This window comes from Echinops telfairi, unplaced genomic scaffold (genome assembly GCF_000313985.2).
Source record: "Echinops telfairi isolate 266 unplaced genomic scaffold, ASM31398v2 ScPeMD7_1;HRSCAF=3_0, whole genome shotgun sequence".
Classification (NCBI taxonomy): domain Eukaryota; kingdom Metazoa; phylum Chordata; class Mammalia; order Afrosoricida; family Tenrecidae; genus Echinops; species Echinops telfairi.
Genome location: NW_022103896.1, coordinates 65,525,310 through 65,548,957, shown reverse-complemented (window position 1 = coordinate 65,548,957; position 23,648 = coordinate 65,525,310). Strand labels below are relative to the sequence as shown.

The 23,648-nt window shown below is 44.6% G+C and overlaps 1 protein-coding gene across 10 annotated transcripts in view; it reads right to left on the bottom strand.

Annotated features, from left to right (window-relative positions):
* JPH1 (junctophilin 1) overlaps positions 1 to 23,617 on the bottom strand; it is a 106,266-nt gene extending 82,649 nt beyond the window's left edge. For all 10 annotated transcript variants that reach the window (XM_045285264.1, XM_045285292.1, XM_045285323.1 and 7 more), the window contains exons 1-2: positions 23,235 to 23,617; positions 16,723 to 17,488 (exon numbers count right to left, since the gene is read on the bottom strand). In XM_045285264.1, coding sequence (XP_045141199.1) covers positions 16,723 to 17,488; positions 23,235 to 23,613 — 1,145 coding nt within the window. In that variant the 5' untranslated portion in view covers positions 23,614 to 23,617. The remainder of the gene's footprint in view (positions 1 to 16,722; positions 17,489 to 23,234) is intronic.
* Between the last annotated feature and the right edge of the window lie 31 nt (positions 23,618 to 23,648).

Below are 23,648 nucleotides of genomic sequence, written 5' to 3'. Positions count from 1 at the left end.
CACTGGTATCTGTTACAGCAACACTAGGGAATTTAAGACAATTGCAGAAGGAGACCCAGAAGGATTACTTGAATAATGCATTTGGAATAAATCCCCCATATCAGATAATAAATGAACCTCTTCTTTAACCTTATTTAGGGATATTAGGACATCAGACACACAGACATCTTAGACCTTCCTCTGTTCCTCACCCACCATCCGGTTGATCAAATCCTGCCAATTTTATCCCTTGCTTCTCTACCACCCCTGGACCTGACTGGGCCTTATCATCTCCCCCACAAGCCAGGCCTCCAGTTGGTCCTGCTTAAATCCATCCTCCACAAAGCAGGCAGATCATCCATCTCAAAGGCAGATCACTCTCTACTCATATTTCTTAGAGACGACCCTATGCCAACAGTAGACCGCCAGCCTTATAAGCATCTTATCATCTTCCTATCATAACCCAACTTACCCTTCCTAAGCTCTAAGCTAGACTTCACCTAGGAAGCTTGTAAAATGCAGACTTCTGGGCGTCACACAACCCAATCCAATCCAGTGCCACTGAGTCAACTCCAAGTCACGGTGACCTTCGCAGACAGCATGGAACTGCTCGTTAGGGCTCCTGAGACTCCATCTTCACAGCAGCAGATAGACTCATCTCTCTCCCAGGAGGCGCTGGAGGATTTGAACCACTGGCCTTGCAGTTAGCAACCCCAGGCTTAACTCACTGTGCTATGAGGTTTCCTTGGTCACCCTCACTTCTTCCACAAACCAACCAACTCAAAAAACGATCACAACAAAAACTATATCCACATTAAAAAAACAAACTCTATTGCCATGGAATTGTAGAGCCCTGGTGGCATAGTGGTTATGCACCTGGCTGCTAACCAGAAGGTCGGCAGTTTGAATCTATCAGCTGCTCTTCGGGAGAAAGATGAGGCTTTCTATTCCCATAAAGAATTACAGTCTCTGAAATCCAAAGGGGGCAGTTCTACCTGGTTCTATACGGTCGCTGAGTCGGAACCAACTCGATGGCAGGGAGTGAGTACTATGGAGTTGATTCTAACTCATAGAGACATTGTGTAAAGTTCCCGAGGCTGGCAATCTTTACCGGGGAACACCTCTGGCATGGCTAGTGGATTTGAACTGCCAACTTGCCCTTAGCAATTCAATGCTTACCTGACAGGGTCACCAGGGCTCCTTTCATCCCACCCAAGGGAATGTTAATTCCATACTGGGTGCAAGGCCAGTAATCTGCATAAATAAGCATGCCTTGGTATATGGGGCAGGGATGGATGGATCACAACAGGAGAAAAACTCTTCTACTACCTAGTTGCTTGTCATTCTCACCTACTCCCACACACCTGTACTCGTTATGCTCACCCTGGATGTTCCTTCCATCTGGATGAGTGCTTCTTCTTAGCCCCGATTCACTCTGCTCCGCTCAGGCTCACGCTCCCTCCCCTAAAGCCCCAGGTGTTCTGAGTGTGCCTCTCTCTCTCTTACCTGCTCAGAGCTTCCGTTTTAGAATTTAGTGAACTGATATTATCTGTTTATGCTCATCTCGCCCATGAGACTTGTGGCAGAAACAATACTCAATAAAGGGGTGCTCAGTGAAACAGTGGCAACATTACACACTGGATTGGATAATACTGCTTCTCTATAGTCCTCCATTTCTGAGCCTAAGGACAGTAGATGAGATAAAAACAAAAAAACACACTCCAACTCTCAAGACCTGATAGGGATTAAAGGCATGGGCCCTGATGCTATGCTCCTTGCTTCTAAGCCTGTCATGTGCTCCCTTGTGCTAAGTCCAGGATTCAACCTTTCTATACCTTGGTTTTCTACTGACTCACAATGGAGCTTCTGGGGATAGAATAGATGATGTGTGCCAAACACAGGCCCAGGCCTAAAGTAATCCCGGGAGATAAATGTCATCTATGTTTGCATCTGGCCAAAAAGGTATCACTCAAATTATTATCCTCTGCATAAAAAGACAATGGCAATTGTACTTGGCTCATCAGATACAGAAGACGCCTACTATGCATTTCTTTGATGGCAGAAGGGGTTGAGTGATTGGCTACTAACCAAATGGTTGGCAGTTCAAATCCAGAGCTGCTTCGGAAGAAAGGCCTAGAGACTGAGTTCTGAACAATCGGCCACTGACAACCTGATGGACACACACGAGGCTACCATGTGTTGGACTCAACTTGACGGCACCTCGTGGTTTACAATGCTTCCATAGCAGGCACCACTGCCCAAAACGTTCATCTACTATAGAAAAACCCACTTTAAGGTTTCTGTGTACAACTACTGCTACTACCCAAAACAGTAACTTGTGGACTGTAGATATAGAACAATATCGGAATTCAGCATTACAACCAAGCCATTAGTCACCTGCCCTTTATCATGATACATCTTGTCCCTCTTCTGTAGGTTCTGTGGATAGCTTTCCACAGACACTTTGTTAGGTTTGGTTCATTTGGTCTATACTTTTTATGGATCTCCAGTTTAATTAAGAAGACTCACGGGGACCAATGGGAAAGGGCCGAGGGAGTATGGGGTAGTGTAGGGAGAGGGCTCCTTGTGCAAGAGTCCTTGCAAGGTGTGCTGAACTTGCCAATGACCCGGCTAGGCTACATGCTTCCCTGTGGGCACCTCCAACCCACAGTTCCCTGCCTTCCCGGCACCTGCAACTCTGTGCTGCAACGCTGGGGCCCCAGCAGGGTGTTTACTCTAAACGCCCGACTTGGTTTCTTATTCATCTCTGTGTTTCCAGGGCCACGTGCCACATTTGGGCAAGGCTGGCACCAAACAAGCATGTGGTGAACAATATTTCTTTAGCATAATAATTTGTGAGAGTGATCTTGTATTCTAATACATTGTCAAGAAAGAAATAGTCCCACAGATCTTGTGCACTAGGGAGGCTGTGAGCACAAACCTTAGAAAGCATAATTTTCCAAAAAAGTCCCAAAGGCTAGAAATCGCCATCGTTGACTACATTGGCAGAAAGCAGCTGGTTCCTAGTCTCTTCACGTGAAGACTGCTTTATTTGCCTCGAGTATCAATCACATAGTGAGAATCCTTTCTCTGCGGTACTTTCAATGTCTTTGCTGCTTGGGGTTCGGGTACGAGACATACTTCTGAGTCCTGGACCCGTTTCTCCTCTTGTCTTTTAGGCCAGCATTCAAGAAGTTGAATAACTGAACTCATCTTCCTCCCGAAACCTGTCCCATCCTCCCTGGTTCTTGTCTGAGGAAACAGGCCTTCCATCCATCTGGTTGCCAAGCCAGAAACTTAGGAGTCACCTCGACTCTTGCCATTCTAAGTACATGCCTTTGATTTAGTCAATCATCAGGTCCCAGAGTTCGCTTTGGAGATTTTCTTTGATATAATTACATCTTTCCATACCCACCACTACTGCTTAACTCAGCCCATAGCCCTACCTAGATTCCTAGTCAACAGATCAACACTTAACCTGCCTCCAATTTCATCGACCTATACACCCTCAATCCCTATGCCACCTGAAATCAGAGATCTTTCTAGATTTTACTGTGTAATTCTTCAGGCTATCCATCGGAGCCTTGGTGGCACAGTGGTTACTCACTTGCTAACCTCAAGGTCACCAATTCAAAACCACCAGCTGCTCCATGGGCGTAAGGCGAGGTTTTCTATTCCTGTGAACAGTTACAATTTGGGAAACCCACAGGGTTGGTGCTACCCTGCCCTGCAGGGTTACTATGCAGTGGACTTGCCTTGGGGGCAGTGTGGTGGGATTGTTTTTTGGGGGAGAGGGGGGGTTATTTTGTTTTGAGTGTGTGACTTGTCAATATTTCTCCCCTGTCCTTGGGGAAATGTCCAAATGCTTCCTTGTAAACTGACAGACCAAAAACCACATCAGTTGCCTTGGGATCAATTCACATCAGAAGTTGATCCCAAGCTTCTCACCAGGTAGCTCTGAGTGGGTTTAAACTGCCACCCTTTGGGTTATAGTCCAACACTTAACCATTGCACGCGCCACTAGCAGAATATGAGTCAGTCAGTCCCTGCTTATTTTTCTACCTCATCGCTCAGCACCCCTCCGCAGGCACCCCTTTCGAGCCACACCATGTATTTTATGGTACCCCACAAGCATGTGGGCTTGGGTCCTTTACTCCTAGGTTCCAGGTTCTTCAGGAAAGCATCTACGCATCTTTTGGTTTTCATGCTGGAAGTCAACTGCAGAATCTTGCCTTGACGCCCCAATGTCATGTGTGAACCCCTCTTATTAGTCATCAATTAGGGTAAATATTTTTGGTATCACCCCAACCAGATTATACCAGGGCAAGGACTGGGTCCGAATCATCCTTTTGTACTTACACAGTATGTACTGATAAATATTAAGTGAAGGATTAGAATTACGATTTCATCAAGACTGGCCTCACATCAAGCAAAGTGGACTAGCAACCTTGTCAGTCTTCCCTGACCATACTGCTGACAGGTAAGGACTACAAGTACCATCCTTCCAGTGAATATGGGTTTCTATCAGGTCACCTAGCTGTCAGAAGCCAAGCATGTGGCTGCTTGACTCCCCCAGTCACTCAAGGGAGAACAGACCTGGTGATTTGTCTTCCTAGAAACACAACGGGGCAGCTCTATTGTCCTGTGTGGTAAGTGGGAGTCAGAACCAGATCCCTGGCACATAACAGTGACGCCCTAGTGGTGGGTGGTCAAACTGACTCTCAAATCACTGGCTTGAGCAGGAAGGGGAAGGTCAGGTTTGGTGCAAGTGACCAGAATGGGTGAGAGGTCAGGCGAAACTCATTAGCCTTACTCTTGAATCCTGAATTTCTGGGAAGATTTCCTCTGGGTGTCTGCACTCATGGGCTCCCCATGTGTATCTCAATGTCCTCTTCTAGCTGAACCATGTTTGTGAAATCTACGATTAGCGTAAGAACACCCCACCCCAACACATTCATATGAGTGAAGCACATTTAACAAGGCCTTTAAGACCCAGCAACTGAGATAGAAATTGTTTCATTTTGATTGATTTGATACATAAAAATTCTAAAAGCTTTTTTTAACCTTATTCAAAAGTTTTCAAAGAGTAACCAACCACACGATAATACAATTATTTATTAATTTCTGGCATAATCTATTATTTTTTAAAAATTAGAGAATAATTCAACGTACTTTACTTGACTTGGATAAATGTCTTCTGGCACACACGGAAACGCTAAGAAGATCTGACTTTCCAGACGTGGACTTCTTGGGGGGCAAACTTCAATCCTTAGATGTTAATTAAATCTCTGATGAATTTAGCATATTATTCTTCTTAAAAGGGACACCGGCTACACTAGAAGGGTGAAATTATTAAGAGCCTACTTGATTTTACTCCCCAGAGACGGTTGTACTAAAGCTGAATGACTTACATCAATGCCGCAGGCATTTGCTGGAACCTGCTCCTAAACACAATGTTCATATTTCATCTATAATAAGAAAAGCATCTCAAAGATTTGCAAGGCACTAGTCTTGCAAGCGCCCAGTTTGGTGTCTTGAGTAAAGTGAGATTGGCAGAGTCAGCTTAATCCATAATGGAAAGTTGGGAGCAGGGTGCCTGGGCTGCCTAGCAGCTGCTGCTCTAAGGAGTCCTTGGCTACACTCGCAGGCGCACAGGGCCCTGCCACTTGTCCCTCAGCATTGTTCATCCAGGTCAATATTGAAATCCACCCTGTGCACATGAGAGGTACTCACAATGCAATCACACCCTTGGGGCTTTCCAGAAAACACACTCTGAGCATGATTTTCATTTCCAATGAAGCTGTGCTAAAAAGTGGTCTGACTGCTTTAATTCACCCGTTTCACTCAGCTATTATGTTTCAGAGTAAGATGAAATGAGCTCTGCTGAAATATCTGTGTTTTAAATAAAATAAAAAATAAAGTCAAAACCAGGCCAGTGTGTGCCCCGCAAACCTAGCTTATCTTCACCCTAAGGCCACCCCTCCCGCCTCCCTGCACTGATCTTCTTGCTGGCTTCGCCCAGCAGATCTAAGTATTATAACTTACTTCCTATAGAGCAGTGGGTCTCAACCTTCCTAATACCGTGGCCCTTTCATACAGTTCCTCATGTTGTAGTGACCCCCCACCATAAAATGATTTTCGTTGCTACTTCATCAGTCATTTTGCTACTGTTATGAATTGGAGGACCCCTGTGAAAGGGTTATTCGACCCCCAAAGTGGTCGCGACCCACGGGTTGAGAACCGCTGATCTAGAGCATCTTCTCCTTGCCCTCCCTGTTGATTCAAAGGGGAGGGCTATACCCTCATCATCCACGTTTTAAAAATTATGTTGCAAATGTCTGGATAAACTGCACAGTCGACCCATTTATTATGGCCCAAGATTAACCTTCCTTCAATTTGTATTTACTGAACCTACTTGTTCATCATGAAGGCAAGCCTACCTTCAATGACATTAGGACAAGGGATAACTCTCTAAAACCTACAGAAAACTTCTGTAAGAAATGGATAAAGGACATGAACAGTGTATCAAAGAAGACATTCAGATGGTCAACAAACATATGAAAAAATGCATGCGATCACTCGCCATCCAAGAGATGAAAATCGAGACAACAATGAGATACCTCATCTGGCATCAATATCAAAGTCTGAAAAAGCAGAGAACAACAAATACTGGAGGGGGTGCAGAGAAACTGGGACACCCCCCCCACCCCCCACCCCCCATGCTGGCAGGACTGTAAAACAGTACACCCATGGTAGATAGTGGTATGGCACGTCCTCAAACAACTGGGTCTAGAAATAATCTTATGATTCAGCAATAACGCTACTTGGTATATACCCTACAGAAATCAAGAGCACGGTCCAGACAGACATAAGAGGCCCCATGCTCATTCACAACAGCAAGAAGATACAAATAACCTAAATTCCCATTGGTGGAGGAATGGATAAATAAACTGTGGTACAAACACAGAACGGAATCTTGCACACTGTAAGGTAAAAATGAAATTGTAAAGCAGTTCCTGGCAGGGATGGATTTGGAGGACATGAGGCGAGCGATGGCAGGTAAAGGAACAGGGAAAAATATTGCATGAGACCATTAGTATTAAAAAAAAAAATCAAGAAGAGGTTTTCACACCCAAAGAAACAGACTTTGAGAGCTACCAAGGAGGGGAGGGGAAGCCACAGGTTAGGGCATGGGTCAGCAAACTGTGGCTCGCGAGCCAGTCATGGTGCTTTCGCTATGTACTTGTGGCTCTGAAGTACAACTGAAAAAATTGTAAAGGGCACTATTATTATGATTAACAGTCTCATTGGCACATAGTTTACATACAATTCAATTGTTCGATCATATCAAGGAGAATTGTACAATCATTACCATATCATTTTTAGAACACCCTCCTGGCCCCACTACCACCACCACCATGGTTAAATCACCTTTAAAGTAAGTTGTGCAGTCAGTCAGTTCCAGTGCTTCCTCCTCCCTCCCAAGGATATTATTTAGATATTAGTGATTTCATTTATTTGTAAAAGTTTATTTATATCTCTCGAGTAATTTTTAAATTGTTGTGAGGGGGAAGTTGATATAAGAGGAAGATGGGAGAAAAGGGGGGAGAGGAAACCAGAAAAGCCAATGGAGGAGTTGACAAATTGTTTAAGTTGTTGGATGCAAATATGATGATGTGCTATGTAAATCCCCATCTAATTCCTAACAAAAAGCTTGAAAAATAAATAAATAGAACCAGCCAGCATCAATGCCTCTGAGCCTCTGAACGAGCCTGGATGCAGTTTTGAGAGCTCTTTAGAAACAAGATACCCTAAGAATGTTTGATCCAGGTTCTCATAACATAACTTGTCCCCATGTTATGTGTAAAATGACCCATTAAATGGTGAGGCGACACCAGGAGGATAAGGGGAAGGTGCGGGGAGAAAGGGGGAATTGATCATGAGGATTGACATATAACCCCCTCCCAGGGGGACGAACAACAGCAAAGTGGGTGAAGGGAGACAGAGGACGATGTAATATATGAAAATAATAATCTCTAATTTATCATGGGCTCATGAGGGAGGGAGGGGGTGGGGGAGGAAGGGGAAAAACAAGGAGCTGTTATCAAGGGCTCAAGTAGAAAGAAAATGCTTTGAAAATGATGATGGCAACATATATACAAATGCGCTTGACACACAGATGAATGTATGGATTGTGATAAGAGCTGTAAGGGCCCCCAATAAAAGTATTTAATTTAAAAAAATGGTGAGGTGATATAAAATCCTAGCTGAAGAAAAGGGGCTGGGCACAGCAGTTTCTCTGCGTCCCCCAGTTCTGCCTGGAGGATCAGTACAGCCATGCTTAACCCTTTGCTTGATGGCAAGACAGTTAAGAGATAGCCTTTTGGGTTTATAGCTGCTTCCTCTGCAGGCCCCCCAGAGAACAGTAAGTGGCTGCTGCCCCACCAACAGGTCCTGGGCCTCTTGATACAGAGACGGTGAGAAGGAGTTAGGACCCACAAAAAATGGATACTCTGTGGTGAAGAGGAGAAAACATGTATTTAAGTTATAATATGCATAAGGGACAATGTTGGCCCACACTAACTTACTGGATGAACACGATAGTAAAAGTGATCAGGGATGTCAACAGCCTTGCTTTCAGACAGAAGGCCCCGGAAAGTGGATGAGTGCAGATGTAGTTAGCTTAAAATTTAACACCTTATCACTTGTTCTCCCTTTTGACCCATTTTAAATTTGTTCTAGTTTTTGTTACTTTCGACTCTTTTGGATTGAGGTCTTTGTGCTCATTTTGTTCTTGTCGGTGGGGGTGGGGTTATACGATCTTCTTCGTATGAAATCCAGGAAGGGTAAATCATAGAAATAGGAGCTGGATTAAGTTTCAAAGGGTTATGGCAGGAAAGGTTGGGGAGGAATGGAAAGCTAATGAAGAAACTGCTCTAAAATTGACTGCGTTGATGATTGTACAACTTTTAAAACACGTTTAAAATGTTAAAACTGTATGACATGTCAGTGTCAATAAAACTGTTAAAGAATTTTAATAGGAAAATAAAAAACAAAACCACAGCCGCCAAATTAAGAGTAAACACTCAATTACCGTACCCTACAGTGCCTTCAGAAGAGTACTCCAGCACAGCGTGATTAAACAACGGAACCCATGGCACTGCTTTCCCTCTTTGCCCATCTCAGAAATTAGAATTGCCCACTGACTATGGACTGACTTCACACAGACCCAGGTCTGCACACTGGTGGCCAGGCGCGGCTGCTGTAACTAAGTCTTCCTCTTCACCATCCTCCTTTCTGAGTCCCAGATTTCTCTCCTTCCATCCCAGGCTAGCTTCTCTACCTCCTGTCCATGTTCCCTATCGAAAGCTGTCAACATGCACTTTTGAAAACCATATCCTGAAGGATTGCAATTCTAGATGAGGGATCTTCAAACAAACTTGTCGAAAAATGGAATTCAAATGGCAGAAGTTTTTCTACACACTTATCTTTAAAAAAAAATCATTTTATTGGGGGCTCTTACAACTCTTATCACAATGCATGCATACACCCATTGTGTCAAGCACATTTGTACATTTGTTGCCCTCATCATTCTCAAAACATTTGCTTTCTACTTGAGCCCTTGGTATCCGCTTTTTTTTCCCTCCATCCCCATCACCCCCTTCCTCATGAACCCTTGATAATTTATCAATTATGATTGTCAATGTCTTACACTGTCCGACATCTCCCTTCACCCACTTTTCTGTTATCCATACCCCAGGGAGGGGGTTATATGTAGATCCTTGTAATCGGCTCCCCCTTTCTACCCCAACTTCCCTTCACCCTCCTGGTGTTGCCACTCTCACCACTGGTCCTGAAAGGGTTCATCTGTCCTGGATTCCCTGTGTTCTACCCACTTTTCTAGGCCCTCTTGTATCAGGAGCCATGGTGGGGCTCCGGTTAAGCGCTTGGCGGCTATGAAAGGCTGGCAGGTGGAAGCCACCAGCAGCTGCACCAGATCAAAATGTGGCAATCTGCTCCCGTCCAGATTAGAGCCTGGGCGAGTTTAGGGAACCAGTTCTAATCTGCACTTCAGGCCCACTGTGGGTTGGAAATGACTCCCCAGCAGCTGCTTTTACCTGCATGAGTGATGTATAGCGATGTATAGTGAACACTACTCTCTCACTTAGCTCTCAACGCCACCCTGCTGTGAAATATGATGCAAATATTAGCCTGGGATAGTACTGTCTCAGCCCCACTCTAGGGCCTGAGTGTTCTAACCAAGCCTCTGGAATTTAATGTAGAAGCACTGGGAACAATAGATCCACAGAGCGTGAGGCAGCAAGACCCAGACATGGAGGAACGGACTGACACAGGGCCTAAGTTGAGAAAGTAATTAATGTTCTCAATAGCTGTAAATTCACACATTTGGGGTGTTTTCTCCAGCAACTTCCCTACCTCGTTTAACAGCTTTTTTGCTAAAATGACTTGCAAGGTGTTAGAAGGAATTTGTTTTCCAGCAAAAGTGGTGTATGGTAGCAACTGAACCTTAACCAGAGCCCCAGCAGCAAAACCCAGAGAACGCAGTAGGAAAGTTCCTCTTGAATTGCTTTAGAAAGACATTATGCTCAGTAACATTAGGGAAAAGAATCAGATGGACTATAAACTGAAATTCTGACTTGCAAATGAGGAAGGAAACCCTTTTGTCTAAGAGAATTTAAGAATTTCAAACTGCAAACCCTTCACAGTAACCTGGCAGCGGCTGAATTTTCCCCTGAAACGTAGGATTCCCATGACTGAATGGGATCCCTAATGGCTACAGTGTAGGATTGACTTTGGGTTGTAATCACTAATTTGTGAGATGTGAGTGGAGGCAAATAGTTTTTTGAGGCTCTGTTCTATCAGCCATAGCGGGCTCGTTTGCTAAATGATTACTATTGGAAAAATGGTCAAAGGAAGTGGCAGGACAAGAAAAACTTGCAAAAAGAACAAAGGACAGCTGAACATTTAGCCAATTTAGGATGTTAAAAGGGGGTGGTGCTGGGCGGCTGACAGAAAGGGTCCAGGAGGTTGAGGCGGTCAGCCTGCTCCCATGAAGATTTACACGGCCTTGGAGAGTTGCTTGTGAGTTGGTATGGAGTGGCCCAGGGCAGTGGGCTTGCTTTAAGGTCTGACTTGCCACCTATGTGCTGATATCAAATCCATGGGATGTACCCGCTATTCCCGTAGCAAAGGTACAGATGGACTTCTTGTAGTTTCCATGTAAGAGAATCACTCATGCACTGCTAGGCCAGCTCATTATGAAAAAGGGGACGAGACAGTTTCGCTTAACCTTCTGACACCCTTAATGATGCTGACTTAAGGAACACAGTGCCTTTAGCATATACTTGCATTTTTGCACTTCTTTGACAAAGACGATAGTACGGTGAATCTGTACAGCTAAATTTACTTCTGTAAAGCTGTGGTTCCTAAAGACCCGGCAAAACTGAATTGAACATTCTGGCAGTGTTCAAGCAGTGAGAATAGAATTCACCCGGTCCTCAGATTTACCAGAGCAGTTACTACTGCTCCGATCCAATCGCTGCAGGACAGACAGAGCACAGAGCTGCCGTGGATCTGTCTTTCCCACTCGAGTTGTGGGAGAGCTATATCAAATCTTCCAGTTTAGACTAACGGGGCACTGCTTCTAGATTGAGCAAGGTGAGAGTGTTGTTGGGATTGGCAGCTGGCCAAACTTTTCAGCACGAACCTGAGGATGTGGTCATCTAAGGCACGGCCAGGTGGGCGCGGGGAGAGCACCCAGGGAATGGAATATGCAAATACTTAGAACAGGAGTGGGGTGGGGGTGCAATGAGTAGGGGGAAGGCTGAGGCCACTGCGCACAGGGTCTTTACTTAAAGACTCCTGCATATTCAAGTGCCATGGGAAACCACCGAAAATACTGTTAAGTAGGAAGTGTCCTGATCCAATTCACATTTAAAACAAAGACGACTGGCTTTTGTGTGGAGAACTGACGGAGTCGGGAGTGGGAGAAAAAGCACCCCGTTCAGAGGCTGCTGGAACAATCCCGGCTGGAGATGGCTTGCCTGGGACTAGTTTTCAACTGCAGCGGAAGTGGAGAAGCAGGAAGATGGGGAAATGTATGTGGAAAGCAAGAGGGTGCTTCAAGAAGTTCATGGAAAAAGAGAATGAGAAGGTAAAGGAATTTCCCTGAAAACTTCTTGAAGCCTGCTTATAACGTTGTTATTTAAAATCTCGATATATTTTCTTATATACCCTTACAAGAAGTTGTTTAGAGTTTTCTGAAAGAACCATTGTGTTTCTGTGGTTGTTTTTAAATGAGCTTTGAAATTGTCCTCAAAAGAATCTGGGGGGAGTGGAAAGGGGAATACAAGGAAACACAAGTTATCTATGAGTTAATAATTTAGACTGGTATAAGGCCCAGGGGTGACTGTAGCATACTCTTTTCTACATTATTCTTAATTCTTGAATTATTTTTGATAATAAAAATAGCAGCAATTTGTATCCTATTTAATCTCAAAGGTCTTTTTTAAGTACAGCTTAAAAAAACCCAAACACTACATGAAAAGTAAGTGCCGCCTTTATATATAAAGCCCAAATTAGGGACATTAAGTCCCACCTTTACTTTGAACAGTGATGCAACAAGTGCCCCCCACACACACCAGGTCACTTGCCCCACGTGCCCCTCCACACTCTATCTGGTTGCTTCCTTCCCTCTCGGCCTATGATGCCCATGGTGGGCAAGGGCTGGAGTAGGGACAGACGAGGCTCCCTCCTGACTTCACCTGTCTAGGTGCTGAGGGTACCCCCTGGAAGGCACTCATGGACAGGAGAGGCTGTCCTCATCTCAAAAAGTTTGAGCAAGACTGGGAGCTGCCTGGCCAAGCAGCCTGCTAGGGTCAGGGAGGTTGATCACAGCTGCGGAGGGAGTGTGGAGAGTGGCAACAAAACAAAGCAATAGAAAACAAGTACTATTATTGAGTAGATTCCCATTCCTGGTGACCCTCAACTGCGCTCCACAGAGTTTTCAATGGCTGAATTTTCTGGCGGCGGATCTCCAGGCTTGCCTTTGGAGCTATCTCCGAAGGGTCTCAAACTTCCCACCCTTCAGTGTGTCGAGAGTTATTACGAACTCTGTCGTTGCGCTTTATTTTCCTTCTTCTAAGTTGAGACAAGGAAGCATGTACAACCAAACACTGTGGTTCTCAACCACGTCGGGTGCTTTCTCCCATTCCTTAAACCATGCGTTTTCTACCTTCTCGGCGACAGTGATCACTTAAGGCCAGATCATACAAAACTGTGCGTGCTTATATCCTTTGTAAATGACCTGTTCATTTCCACCCAACGGTGATTCTCTAAGGGTCACTTAGTATTTGCTCTTGTAACCAAAGGCCTTTCCATAAAATCCTTTCATAAAATATCGTTCTCAGGAATGGTGATGTGTTTGGGATACGTCTCTCAAAAAATTATTGGATGTGAGGGTAGATGAGATAAAAATTTATTTACCAAATAAGAAATACAAGGGAAATGACAGGAACACTTTAAGAAATACTGGAAGCAAGTGCTAATGGAATGAAAACTGAGCACCTAGCAAGTGCAATTGAAGAGACGGGAGCAGGGTGACCCTGAGTCCTCTGAAAGTGAAGGGCTTGGACTCGCATACAGCTGAGACATGGTTCTACCAGATCCGGCCGCTATTTTTCTGCTAAGAAAAGTCAGCATATAATTGGGATAACAGTTGTATGAGCCCCTAATAAAATGTTAAAAAAGAAAAAAGAAAAAAGAAAAAAAAAAAAAGAAAAGTCAGCATATGCACTAGCAGCACTCCAGGACTCAAGAGAGTCTGGTTTCTCGATCGTCTACCACAGGTTAAATCCTGATGGCAGAACAGCCGTGGGTGTCCAGTCCAGCACGCTGGTCTCAGTATCTCTAAGAGTCTCTTTCTCACGGCCATCCAGTCGATTCTGACTCACAGAGACCTACTAAGACAGGGTAGGGCTGCCCCTGTAGGTTTCAGAGATTGTGGCATACACCCCCCCACCAACAGTTTTATTGGCGTGTAATTCACATATCATGTTAATTCAATGATTGCATCACATCAAGATTTGTACAATCATCACCACAATCAGTTTTAGAACATTTTCTTCGTTCCTGTGCTCCTCAGTATTTGCTCCCATTTCCCCTCAACCTCCCTGCCTTAGCTCCAAGGAACCATCAGAGATGGTAAACTCTTCACAGGACTAGAAAGGCTCATCTTTCTCCTGAGGAGCAGCTGGTCTGTTTAGGATTGTTGACCTTGCACTTGGCACCCAACCCGTAACCACTATGCTACGAGGGCTCCCTTCTCTGAATCCAGAAGTATGCCTAGCAGAGTGCTAGTGCGCCACAGATGGTTATGTCCCCAGTTCTCAAAGTTAGCAGGCAGCCACGGAAACCAGCAAGATTCTAGGTGCCAAGCCCAAAACAAGGAGATCCAATGCTTGGTGAGCAGAGACTACCATGATCTGAAAGAACAATGCTCACAGAGAGGACGGGAGAGACCCTCTGCGTAAGCTCAGGCTGATGAACAAGAAATATGAACTTGACATTTGCTTTAGGTGCAAATAAATGCTGGAATCTTTCATAAGGGCTTTTCACCTAGCATACACACGAAGTGCCTGGTGGCACTGGGAGCTTGGGGTTGGGCTGCTAACTGCAAGGTCATGGGTTCAAACCAGCAGCTGCTCCGTGGGAGAAAGATGAGGCTACCAGCTCACAATGATTTACAGCCTCAGAAACCCTCTATAGGATCATGACGAGGTGGAATCAACTTTTGGCAGGGGGTTTGGCTTTGTGGCTGTGTATTCCAAAGCTTAAGAAGTTCTGGTAGTGAAGTGGTTAAGCATTCCCCTGCCAGTTTAAAGGCTAGTGGTTTGAACTCACCAGCTACTCCACATGGGGAAGATGTCTGCTTTCGCAAAGATCACAGCCTTGGAAACTCTTTGAGGCCGTTCTACGCTCTCCTGTAAGGTCACGATGACACGGTCAGCAACTCCACGGCTAAGTTTCTATCTATACATTAATGTAAAAATCCAACACCCTCCACTGCCATGGAGTCTATCCTCACTCAGTCACCCAGTCAGCCAGAGCAGAACTGTTCTTTAGCATTTCTGAAACTGTGATTCTTGACAGGACAGTCTCATCTTTCCCTCGAGGAGTGCCTGGTGGGCTTGAATCTCAACCGTGGGGTCAGCAGACCAACACTTAATCCAGTATATCGCCAGGGATTTCAGAAGTAAATAGTAACCTTATAGTACAGGCCTTCAAAAAAGAAGGAGAAAGATGTTTTACGAGTTGGGACATAGTAAGTTAAAACGTATGAAATTGTCATTTGGGTGTACATCAAAAGGTCAAGTGTCAGCAAGTTCATTCAGCTCAGTGAAATAAAAATGTTCGTTCATTTAATGCTAACAGTCAACACTTAAATCATCTTTTATTTTCCTTCTGTGGTTTCAACAAAAAAGATTTACGTTTACAGATTAGTATGAAAATAATTTTTAATATTCTATGCTAAATTTATACCTCAAGTCACACAAAACTGTGGCCACACAGTACCTACTTCAATAAGCCTAAAATACAAAAATGCCCACTTGTAAACTTTTTCTTCCGTGTCTAACAAGTGACATCCATCCTGAATAAAATTCTAATGTCAATGCGTTCCTCTATCCCTTTCTTTTTGCTTGAACTCTGCTGTCAGTGATTAACTTCAAGCACCCTTTTTTCAGGGCCCACATCCACCCGATCCTCAATGTTATCTTATTCTCCTCCTCCTCCTCACTTCAGCCCTTTGCTGGTGCTCTCCTTTCTACCAACCTTGGCATTTTCACAGTCCCAGCTGTCCATGTCAGGCTCCCACCATTCCTTCCTTTTAATACACAAGTGAGCTAATCTTTGCCGCATAGAATATGGCCATTCTTGGGGGGCTCAGTCTCCCCCCCTCCTTCTTCCATGCAGATGAGCGCTGCTACTTTAAATAATACAATTTCAAGCAGATCGGATCATGTAACTGTCCATTTTTGCCATGTTGAAAGCCTGTGGGCCTTCTCAAAACCTAGCTCACTGTAAGGGCTCAAAAACAAGAATCTGAATTTTATGCACTGATGAGGGGAGTTGTTCATAGCTCATCTTATATATTCAAATAACCAAGAAGTCACTGCCATGAAGTGAATTCTAAAGGGTTATACTTAAACTGGGATGCGCTGGGGGCAGTGTTGAAGATTAAAAAAAAAAAGTACTTCCAATTTGGCAGCGCCTGATTGAAGTCCCTTACGCTATTTAATTGTTATCAAAACAACCAAACTCACTGCCATCAAATAAAAGCTGACTCATAGCAACCCTATAGAACAGGTTACCCGCGGGCCCCGCCCCCCAAGTTCCTGAAGACTAACTCTTTCAGTAAATAGAAAGGCTGGTCTTTATACAGCTGAGTAGCTGCTGGTTTCGAACTGCTGACCTTGCAGATCACAGCCCATCGCACAATCAACTAAGCCATCAAGAAGGGAGCCTCAAATGTGCCTTCAGCATTTCTCATGCTGGAAAAATAAATCTGAGAACAGCACGGATCCATTTTGGACTCATTCTATTGGGCTGAATCATTTTCCGCACTGATTCTTGGTTGTTGTGGCGAGGTCGCCAGGAGACTGACGAGTATTTGCAAACCCATTTGAAAGACCCGGCAAAACCATCGGCCCTTGATTTACATACCTTGAATTGGCTATTTCCACTTTGGTTCTTGCCATGGCGGCTGACCTTTGCGCGCCTTCAATTGCTCTGTCCACCTTTTCCCTCGTTTTTGTGTTTCTTATTGGTATGAGCTGCTTCCTTATTCCACGGACCAGAACGTTATTTTTGTACTTTCCCTCTTCTTTGGAGCCATCGGGAAACACGGTGCAGCCATAGCCATGCCTCTTGTTATTTGCCCATTCACCTTCGTACTTCATGCCGTTGGAGCGCTCGCTGATGCCGAAGCCGTTGCGCTTGTCGTTCTTCCACTCGCCCATGTAGGTTTCCGTGGTGGTGGCGTCCACGTGGTCCTCCACGGGGCAAAAGTCGCAATCCACGTCGCCGAAACTGATCGTGGAGTTGGCGTCGCTGGAGCTGATTCGGCTCATGGCCGCATCGCTGCGCACCGAGCTGCGCTTGCTCGAGATGGAAGACTTGGATTCCGACTTGCGGAGTTTCATGCTCCCGAGAAGGGAGCCTCTGCGGAACAGCCCGCCCTTCTTCTTCCCGGCGGAGAGCTCCGAGTCTGCGTGGAAGTTGAGCACGAAGCCACCGCGGGTGCCAGCTGGGCTGTCGGCGGCGGCGGCGGCGGCCTCGTGCAGCACGCTGCCATTGCTCTGCTCGCTGCGCAGCGAAGCCAGCGAGGTGCGCAGCGGCGAGCGGATCACCGTGGCCATGCCATAGGGGACGCTCTGCCGCACACCGTACCCGTGCCTCATGCCGCCGGCCCACTGGCCCTGGTAGGTACCTTCGAGAGATGGCAAGAAGATACAGCGTGAGTGGGGGGCTGAAGAGTGGGTGCCATCTTCTACACACACGTGCACTGGGAGAGCCTCAACTTGGGGTGCATAGGCCTGGGGGCAAAGCCGACCTATAACCAAAGTCAACCCTAAAGCAATATTTGTCATTCACTTGTGAATTCTCTCTCTGTAATTTAAGGTTTCTGGCTTTAATGTAATTGCATAGTGTTTTCCAATAGCCTATCACTTTGGCTTTTCATTTTAAAAAAGTATGAGTGTTTCTGATGAAACCCCTACTTTCTGATATAAAAAGTGATCATTAGAAAACCACTTCTCTTCCCCCTAAAATTAACATATCAAAAAAATTCCCTCTTTGGAAGGTAATGCAACAACAGAAGACCAAATGAAGTTTATTTGTGGATTTTATTCTAACTATACTACGTCTTTTGAAATACCCTAAATATGACTTTCTGGTTAATGCCAGAATAGCATCCCAACCAGCACAACGACTTGATAGCATTATTATCAGTGATCCAGTACTTGAACGTGTGCTTTAAATTGTCTTTTCAGCTCCCTACCTTGTTTGAGGGTAAGAAACCTCTAAAGTTTGGATTATGAGTTAAGATGGGGTAAAACTTTTTAAGAATGACTTGACAAATACAATATAGACACTGAATTATGGAATCACTATAACTACTTGTCAAATCTTTTTTCTCCTTATCTTTCTCTTCCTGAGTTTTGCTATTCTTTAGACTCGGCTGCTAAATTGTGCATCATGTTGTAGAGTGGCCGTGTCTTGAGAGCAGGGATTATTACTACGTACGAGAACACAAAATTCCCAGACTCCTGCTTTGTGTGGCCTTCATCTGTGGGTACTAATAAAGATTTTTGGGGTTTAATGACTTTGTTTATAGTAAACTGCCATGGTAGCTGGACAGATTTTGCCCTTTCTCCTTTGAAGAACTGAAATCAGGCCAGTGGAAACCATCCACTCTGTACCATTATGAAAAGATTTTCTTGACACCAGATCAGTTTTTCGAAGACTTTTGTACCTTGTCACAGGCTAATATCTAGTTTATATCATTCATTTTCAGTAAGTCTGCTAAATAAATAAGCAAAGATGTTTTAAAAAACAAAACAACCTGGTGTGGCTTTTAATATACTTTTGGGAGGAAGAGAATGTTAAAATTAGGAAACTAAGAATTTTCTTTTTAAAATCAGTCCATTTTCTTTAATGAAAGGGAAATGCACACTATATAAGGAGCATATCAATTATGTTAAAGCATCCCCCAGGAGAAACTATAAGGAAAAATGAAACTGTTAATTATTTTTCTAGTACTCATAACAATTCACAATGTCACAGAAAACAATTCATGACTACAGTTTGTCTTGATCCCTTTTAGCTTCTGGTTGTATGGCCCCACCTTTCTGCCATTGTGCATTTGTACAGATTTCCGCTGAGTGAAAAGCATTTACTTTTAAAATACCAAGTAAAATGTCAGTGATTATATATCATTGCATTAACAAAGCGTATTTTGTTGCCTTTAACAATTAAACCATGTCTCCAGAATATATATATATATATATTTTTTTTTACTAATTTCAAGATTGCCTTATTTCTAGTCATGGATTGATTTATTGGATGGACACAGCCAATAAATAGCAGGCTGACAGTGAAATAATAAATGGATCTGATATTGTGAGGGTCACGCCCTGGATAAATGTGAAAATCCTAACCTGACATTTACAAAAATGCCTGAGGAGGTAGATGTGCCAGACCCTTCTCAATGGGATTAACCCCAAAGGATAAGATAATCATATGCCAATTCAAAAAGCGTCCTACTGAATACTACACACACACCCCATTCTTCCTCCCCCCACAAAGAAAAACACTTCACTGCCCTCAAGTCAACTACCCCTCTGGGTTTCTGAGATTGTAAATCTTTACCAGAGTAAAAAGTCTCATCTTTTGCTGAGTGGCTGGTGGGTTTGAACTGCTGACTTTGAAGTTAGCAGCCCAATGCTTAACCCACTACTCCACCAGGGCTGAATACCAGTCATCATCAAACACCCCTCATGTGAACAGCGAACTGATTTATTAGGAAAATCTCAATTCTGATTTTTGTCCTCTGCCAAAGTTTAGGTCCCAAATAAAAGTCATACAACTGGACTTAAACATACTAAAACAAATTACCTTATACTTAGTACTTAAGAGATTCTTAACAAAATAAATCAAATACCATAATTAGATCCTTTTAAATTTTAACACCCTACATAATAATGACAAGTTAATTTTGGTGTAACAAGTTCCAAAGATGCTGTTTGATAGCAGGAATTACAAAAGCAGTTTCAAAAAGTGTGTGGAAAAATGGTATTAAAAAATAATGGGACGGTTTCCATGGCTTAAAAAAAAAGCCCCCTCATATTTATAGTTGTTAGGCACATACTATCTTGGTCAGTATTTACTACTGAGGGAAATGAAGTCGCTTCCTTAACTGGGTATTTCCAAGAGTAAGACTCCACTGCCATCAAGTCGATTCTGACTCCTAACAACCCTGTAAGGCGAGGCAGACTCAACCGCTCCATAGAGCCCGCAATCTTTCCGGGGTTAGCTAAGTCTCATCTTTCTTCCGTGGAGCCACGGGGGATTCAAACGGCTCATCTTGTGTTTAACAGCCCAGGGTGGAACCAACTATACCCCCAGTAAGACCAATATCTAGACTTTCAAAAAAAGCATTGCGTGAACATCCAAGTAGTTTAAAGTAACAGCAATAATAAAGGTTTAAATCTTTGCTAAACTGCCAAATAGGCAAGGGGTTACAAAGGCATTGGCCATGTTCCCATGCTTTTCTGTTAAAGCATAGTATATGGCAAAATTCCTCCGGGTGTAACTGCTAGAAACCTATTTACACTCAAACTGTTAGCAGTTCAACTGAAATTTAAAATAGGTTGCGTTAGTCAATGAAGCTAGAAAAAAGGGCCTCTCTGTTTCTTTATGAAGCAGGTGGGCTCCAACTTCCTGCAGCTCACATAAAGTTCTAATTAGTTTCTCTTGATTCTTTAAATATAGCTGTGTATTTCGCAAGTATAAAAATGATTTTTACAAGCTATGCTTTAAATTATGTTCTGTGATTTTTTTTCTTTCTGGCAATTTTCTAGAGATGGCCATTTTAACTACCTCATCTTGAGGTGGAAGGCATCCGGTTCAGAAAAGATTGCAGCCAAGTTCAGGCTGCACCGTGCTAACCTGCAGCTTATTATATGCTACAAAAGGGAGTGGACACGTTTGCATTTAGTTTAGGAAGGTCACATATCTTCCTAAATATTGTCAAGGGTTCAGTGACAAGGATAAAAATGAAGTCCATCAGGTCAAGATCTCCCCAGATTAGCTGGGCACCTAGATTTAGATTGCACAGTATGGCTTTGATTGTTCTTAATATTCAGAGGAGCTTCCATGTCAACACTTCACACAAACTCACTAATAAAAAAAAGTTAAGTGATATTTCTCACGTGGAATGACTACTTCCTCCCTCCTCTAGCTTAGCACCACCAGAAATGACATGGAATCAGATGTTCTCTAGCTCCACCAGAGGTGTACATGAATACACAGGTGGGAGAAAACCCAAAGCAAACTCGCTGCCATTGAGTCAAGAGTGTGGAGTCGGGGTGGGGAAGCTAAATCTTGAGAGTAGGGAAGGTGATAGTTTCCTATTTTGACTGAAATCTTTGTATGAAGCAAGTTACAACAAAGCACTTCCACCGGGACCCTCCATTTTGCCATGACAGGCAAAGCTCCGATTAAGGACTTCCTAATGAAGTGACACCTGAAAGAAAGCACAGAGTCCTTCCTAATTGACCAGCACAGAGTCAATTTTTCAACAGGGATCCGAAAAGTTCTCTGTCTTCCTAATGGTAGTATATTAGATGACTATAGAAAAAGAAAGTCACAGTATTATATTAAAGCCACATTTTAAGTATTTTTTTTTTTTTGGTTAGTTTTTCAAAAGCTAATCTTGAAACGGAAGTCCGGCTATCCATAAAGCCATGGTGCATATTTAGGCTTTGACAACACAGATGACCTTTACTAAAACTACGTCTATTTTGATTACTATAAAAGTCAAGAGAGTTTTGTTGAATGAATTTGGCACGCCAACAGAAGACATTTTATGTTTAACCTTCTCAAACTGAAGTGAGAGAACGAGTCAAGTCTTCTTCAAAATAATGAACACATATTTTTAAAAATGCGTACATTCCACTTTGGGCGTGAGATTTAGTTAAACAGTACAACTGAGGCCCGCAGTCAAGTCCAATCACAAACTACAATATTGGTAGGGCTGTTAGCCAAGACACTGCCCATTCAGATCATTTGAGAGCCCTAATTAACTACGGTGGAACTTGAGACTCATACAGCCCTTCTGAAAGTATTGGAGAAAAGTGGTTTTGTTTTTTAAATAATCAAAAATCACATCCATTATTTATACTGTGGGATGGAAAGATGTCATTTTTAGCAAATCCTACCATCCTGTTGTTGTGCATTTGAAACACTGCCTAAGTGTTCTGAGTGAGTGAAGTGTAGAAATTGTATAAGCTTTTATATAAGCACTGGCAGAATTGAGGTGGCAGTGGGCTGGAGGAATCTTTAATTGGATCCCTCTAAAGTCCTCCAACTCTGAGTTGCTTAATTCCAAAAGGTGACATTGCTTCCTACAACCCTTTTCAATGAAAAAGAGATTATACTTATTACCAGAAAATGTATTTCACCAAAGCACACATCCTGCATCTCTCTCAGCTTTTCAAACACAAGGAAATTCATCAGGTTTTGACACCTGTTTCAAATACACTTTTTGTAACTGAAAAATAAAGAGCTCCTGTCTTATTATAGACACAGTTTCTTTGACAAGTACTATTAAATATTAAAACGAGGTGAACTGTGTGTTCACAGCTAAGCACACCGTAGTGCAAATCAGTGTTTCACCACTGCTGCCATTTTCAAGAGTACGTAACTGCTAACTTAGCAGCTAGTTTAGGTTAGTTCAATTCTGAAATCTGCCAGTTAGTTGGCCCAAAAGTCCCAAGTCAGCAAAGACTGAAAACCAGTACTGTAGAGAATCGAATGAAAACTAGGGAGAAAAGCCCCACACCCCCTGAACCCTATCTGCGTCAGGTGGCTGCTCTTCTCCCTTTAGTAGGATGCTTCCAAAGGCACCCCAAATAAGGTCCAATTCCCCAACATCCTAGTTATGGGGTTCTGACTTCTATCTTTAGGCGCCTGGAGGGCCAGACTCGAAATACGACTCCACGTGAAACCAATCCGGGGAGCGGTCGGCACCGATGGCCAGCCCCACAGCGTGCGCTCCACAAAGTGGCGATTTCAAACCGGGCAGGGGGAGGGAGGGGTCAGGAACGTACTGTGACGGGCTCAAGTGACAGCGCCCTCTCCAGCCCAGCCCTCGCGGCGGCAGTGCAGCGCTGGCACCGGCCAGGTGTATTCGCGCCTCGCTCCCCCGGGTGTGGACACCGGCCACTTGCTCCAAGAGTGGGGTCAGCCCAACCCCTAGCGCCACAGGCCCAGCCCAGCGCACCCTGAGAGGGGCAGGAGAGCGCGGAAGGTGGGTGGGAGGCTTCCCCAGGTGTTTTGGCGGGTTTCCGGACACGTGCGCCTCCAGTCCTCCCCGCTTCCCCGGCGCCTGGGCCGAGCCCTCCGCACCCCCGCGCCCCGCGGGCAGCCGCGCCCCAGCCTGCGACGCCGCTCACCTCCGTCCCCGTAGGTCTCCACGCCGTAGCCGTCTTGCAGCCCGTTACTCCAGGTCCCCTCGTAGCGGGCGGGGGTGCACAGGCTCTGCCGGACCCCGTAGCGCCCCTTGAAACCATGTGACCACTCCCCCCGGTACATCCACTTGCCCTTCGTCTCCACCCCGAGCCCGTGCCGCTTGCCCTGCGCCCAGTAGCCCTGGTAGGTGTTGCCGCTGGGCCAGGTGTAGCCGCCGACCACCTCGAAGCCGTGCGACCAGGAGCCCGAGTACTCGCCCTGGCCCTTGGGCCCCGTGCAGATGCCATGCCCGTGCGCCTTGCCCTCCTCCCAGCCGCCGCAGTAGGTGCCGCCATCGTCGAAGTCGAACCTTCCGCCCGTCATTCGGGGGGCAGCCCCGGCGCGCTCCCCGCGGGGGC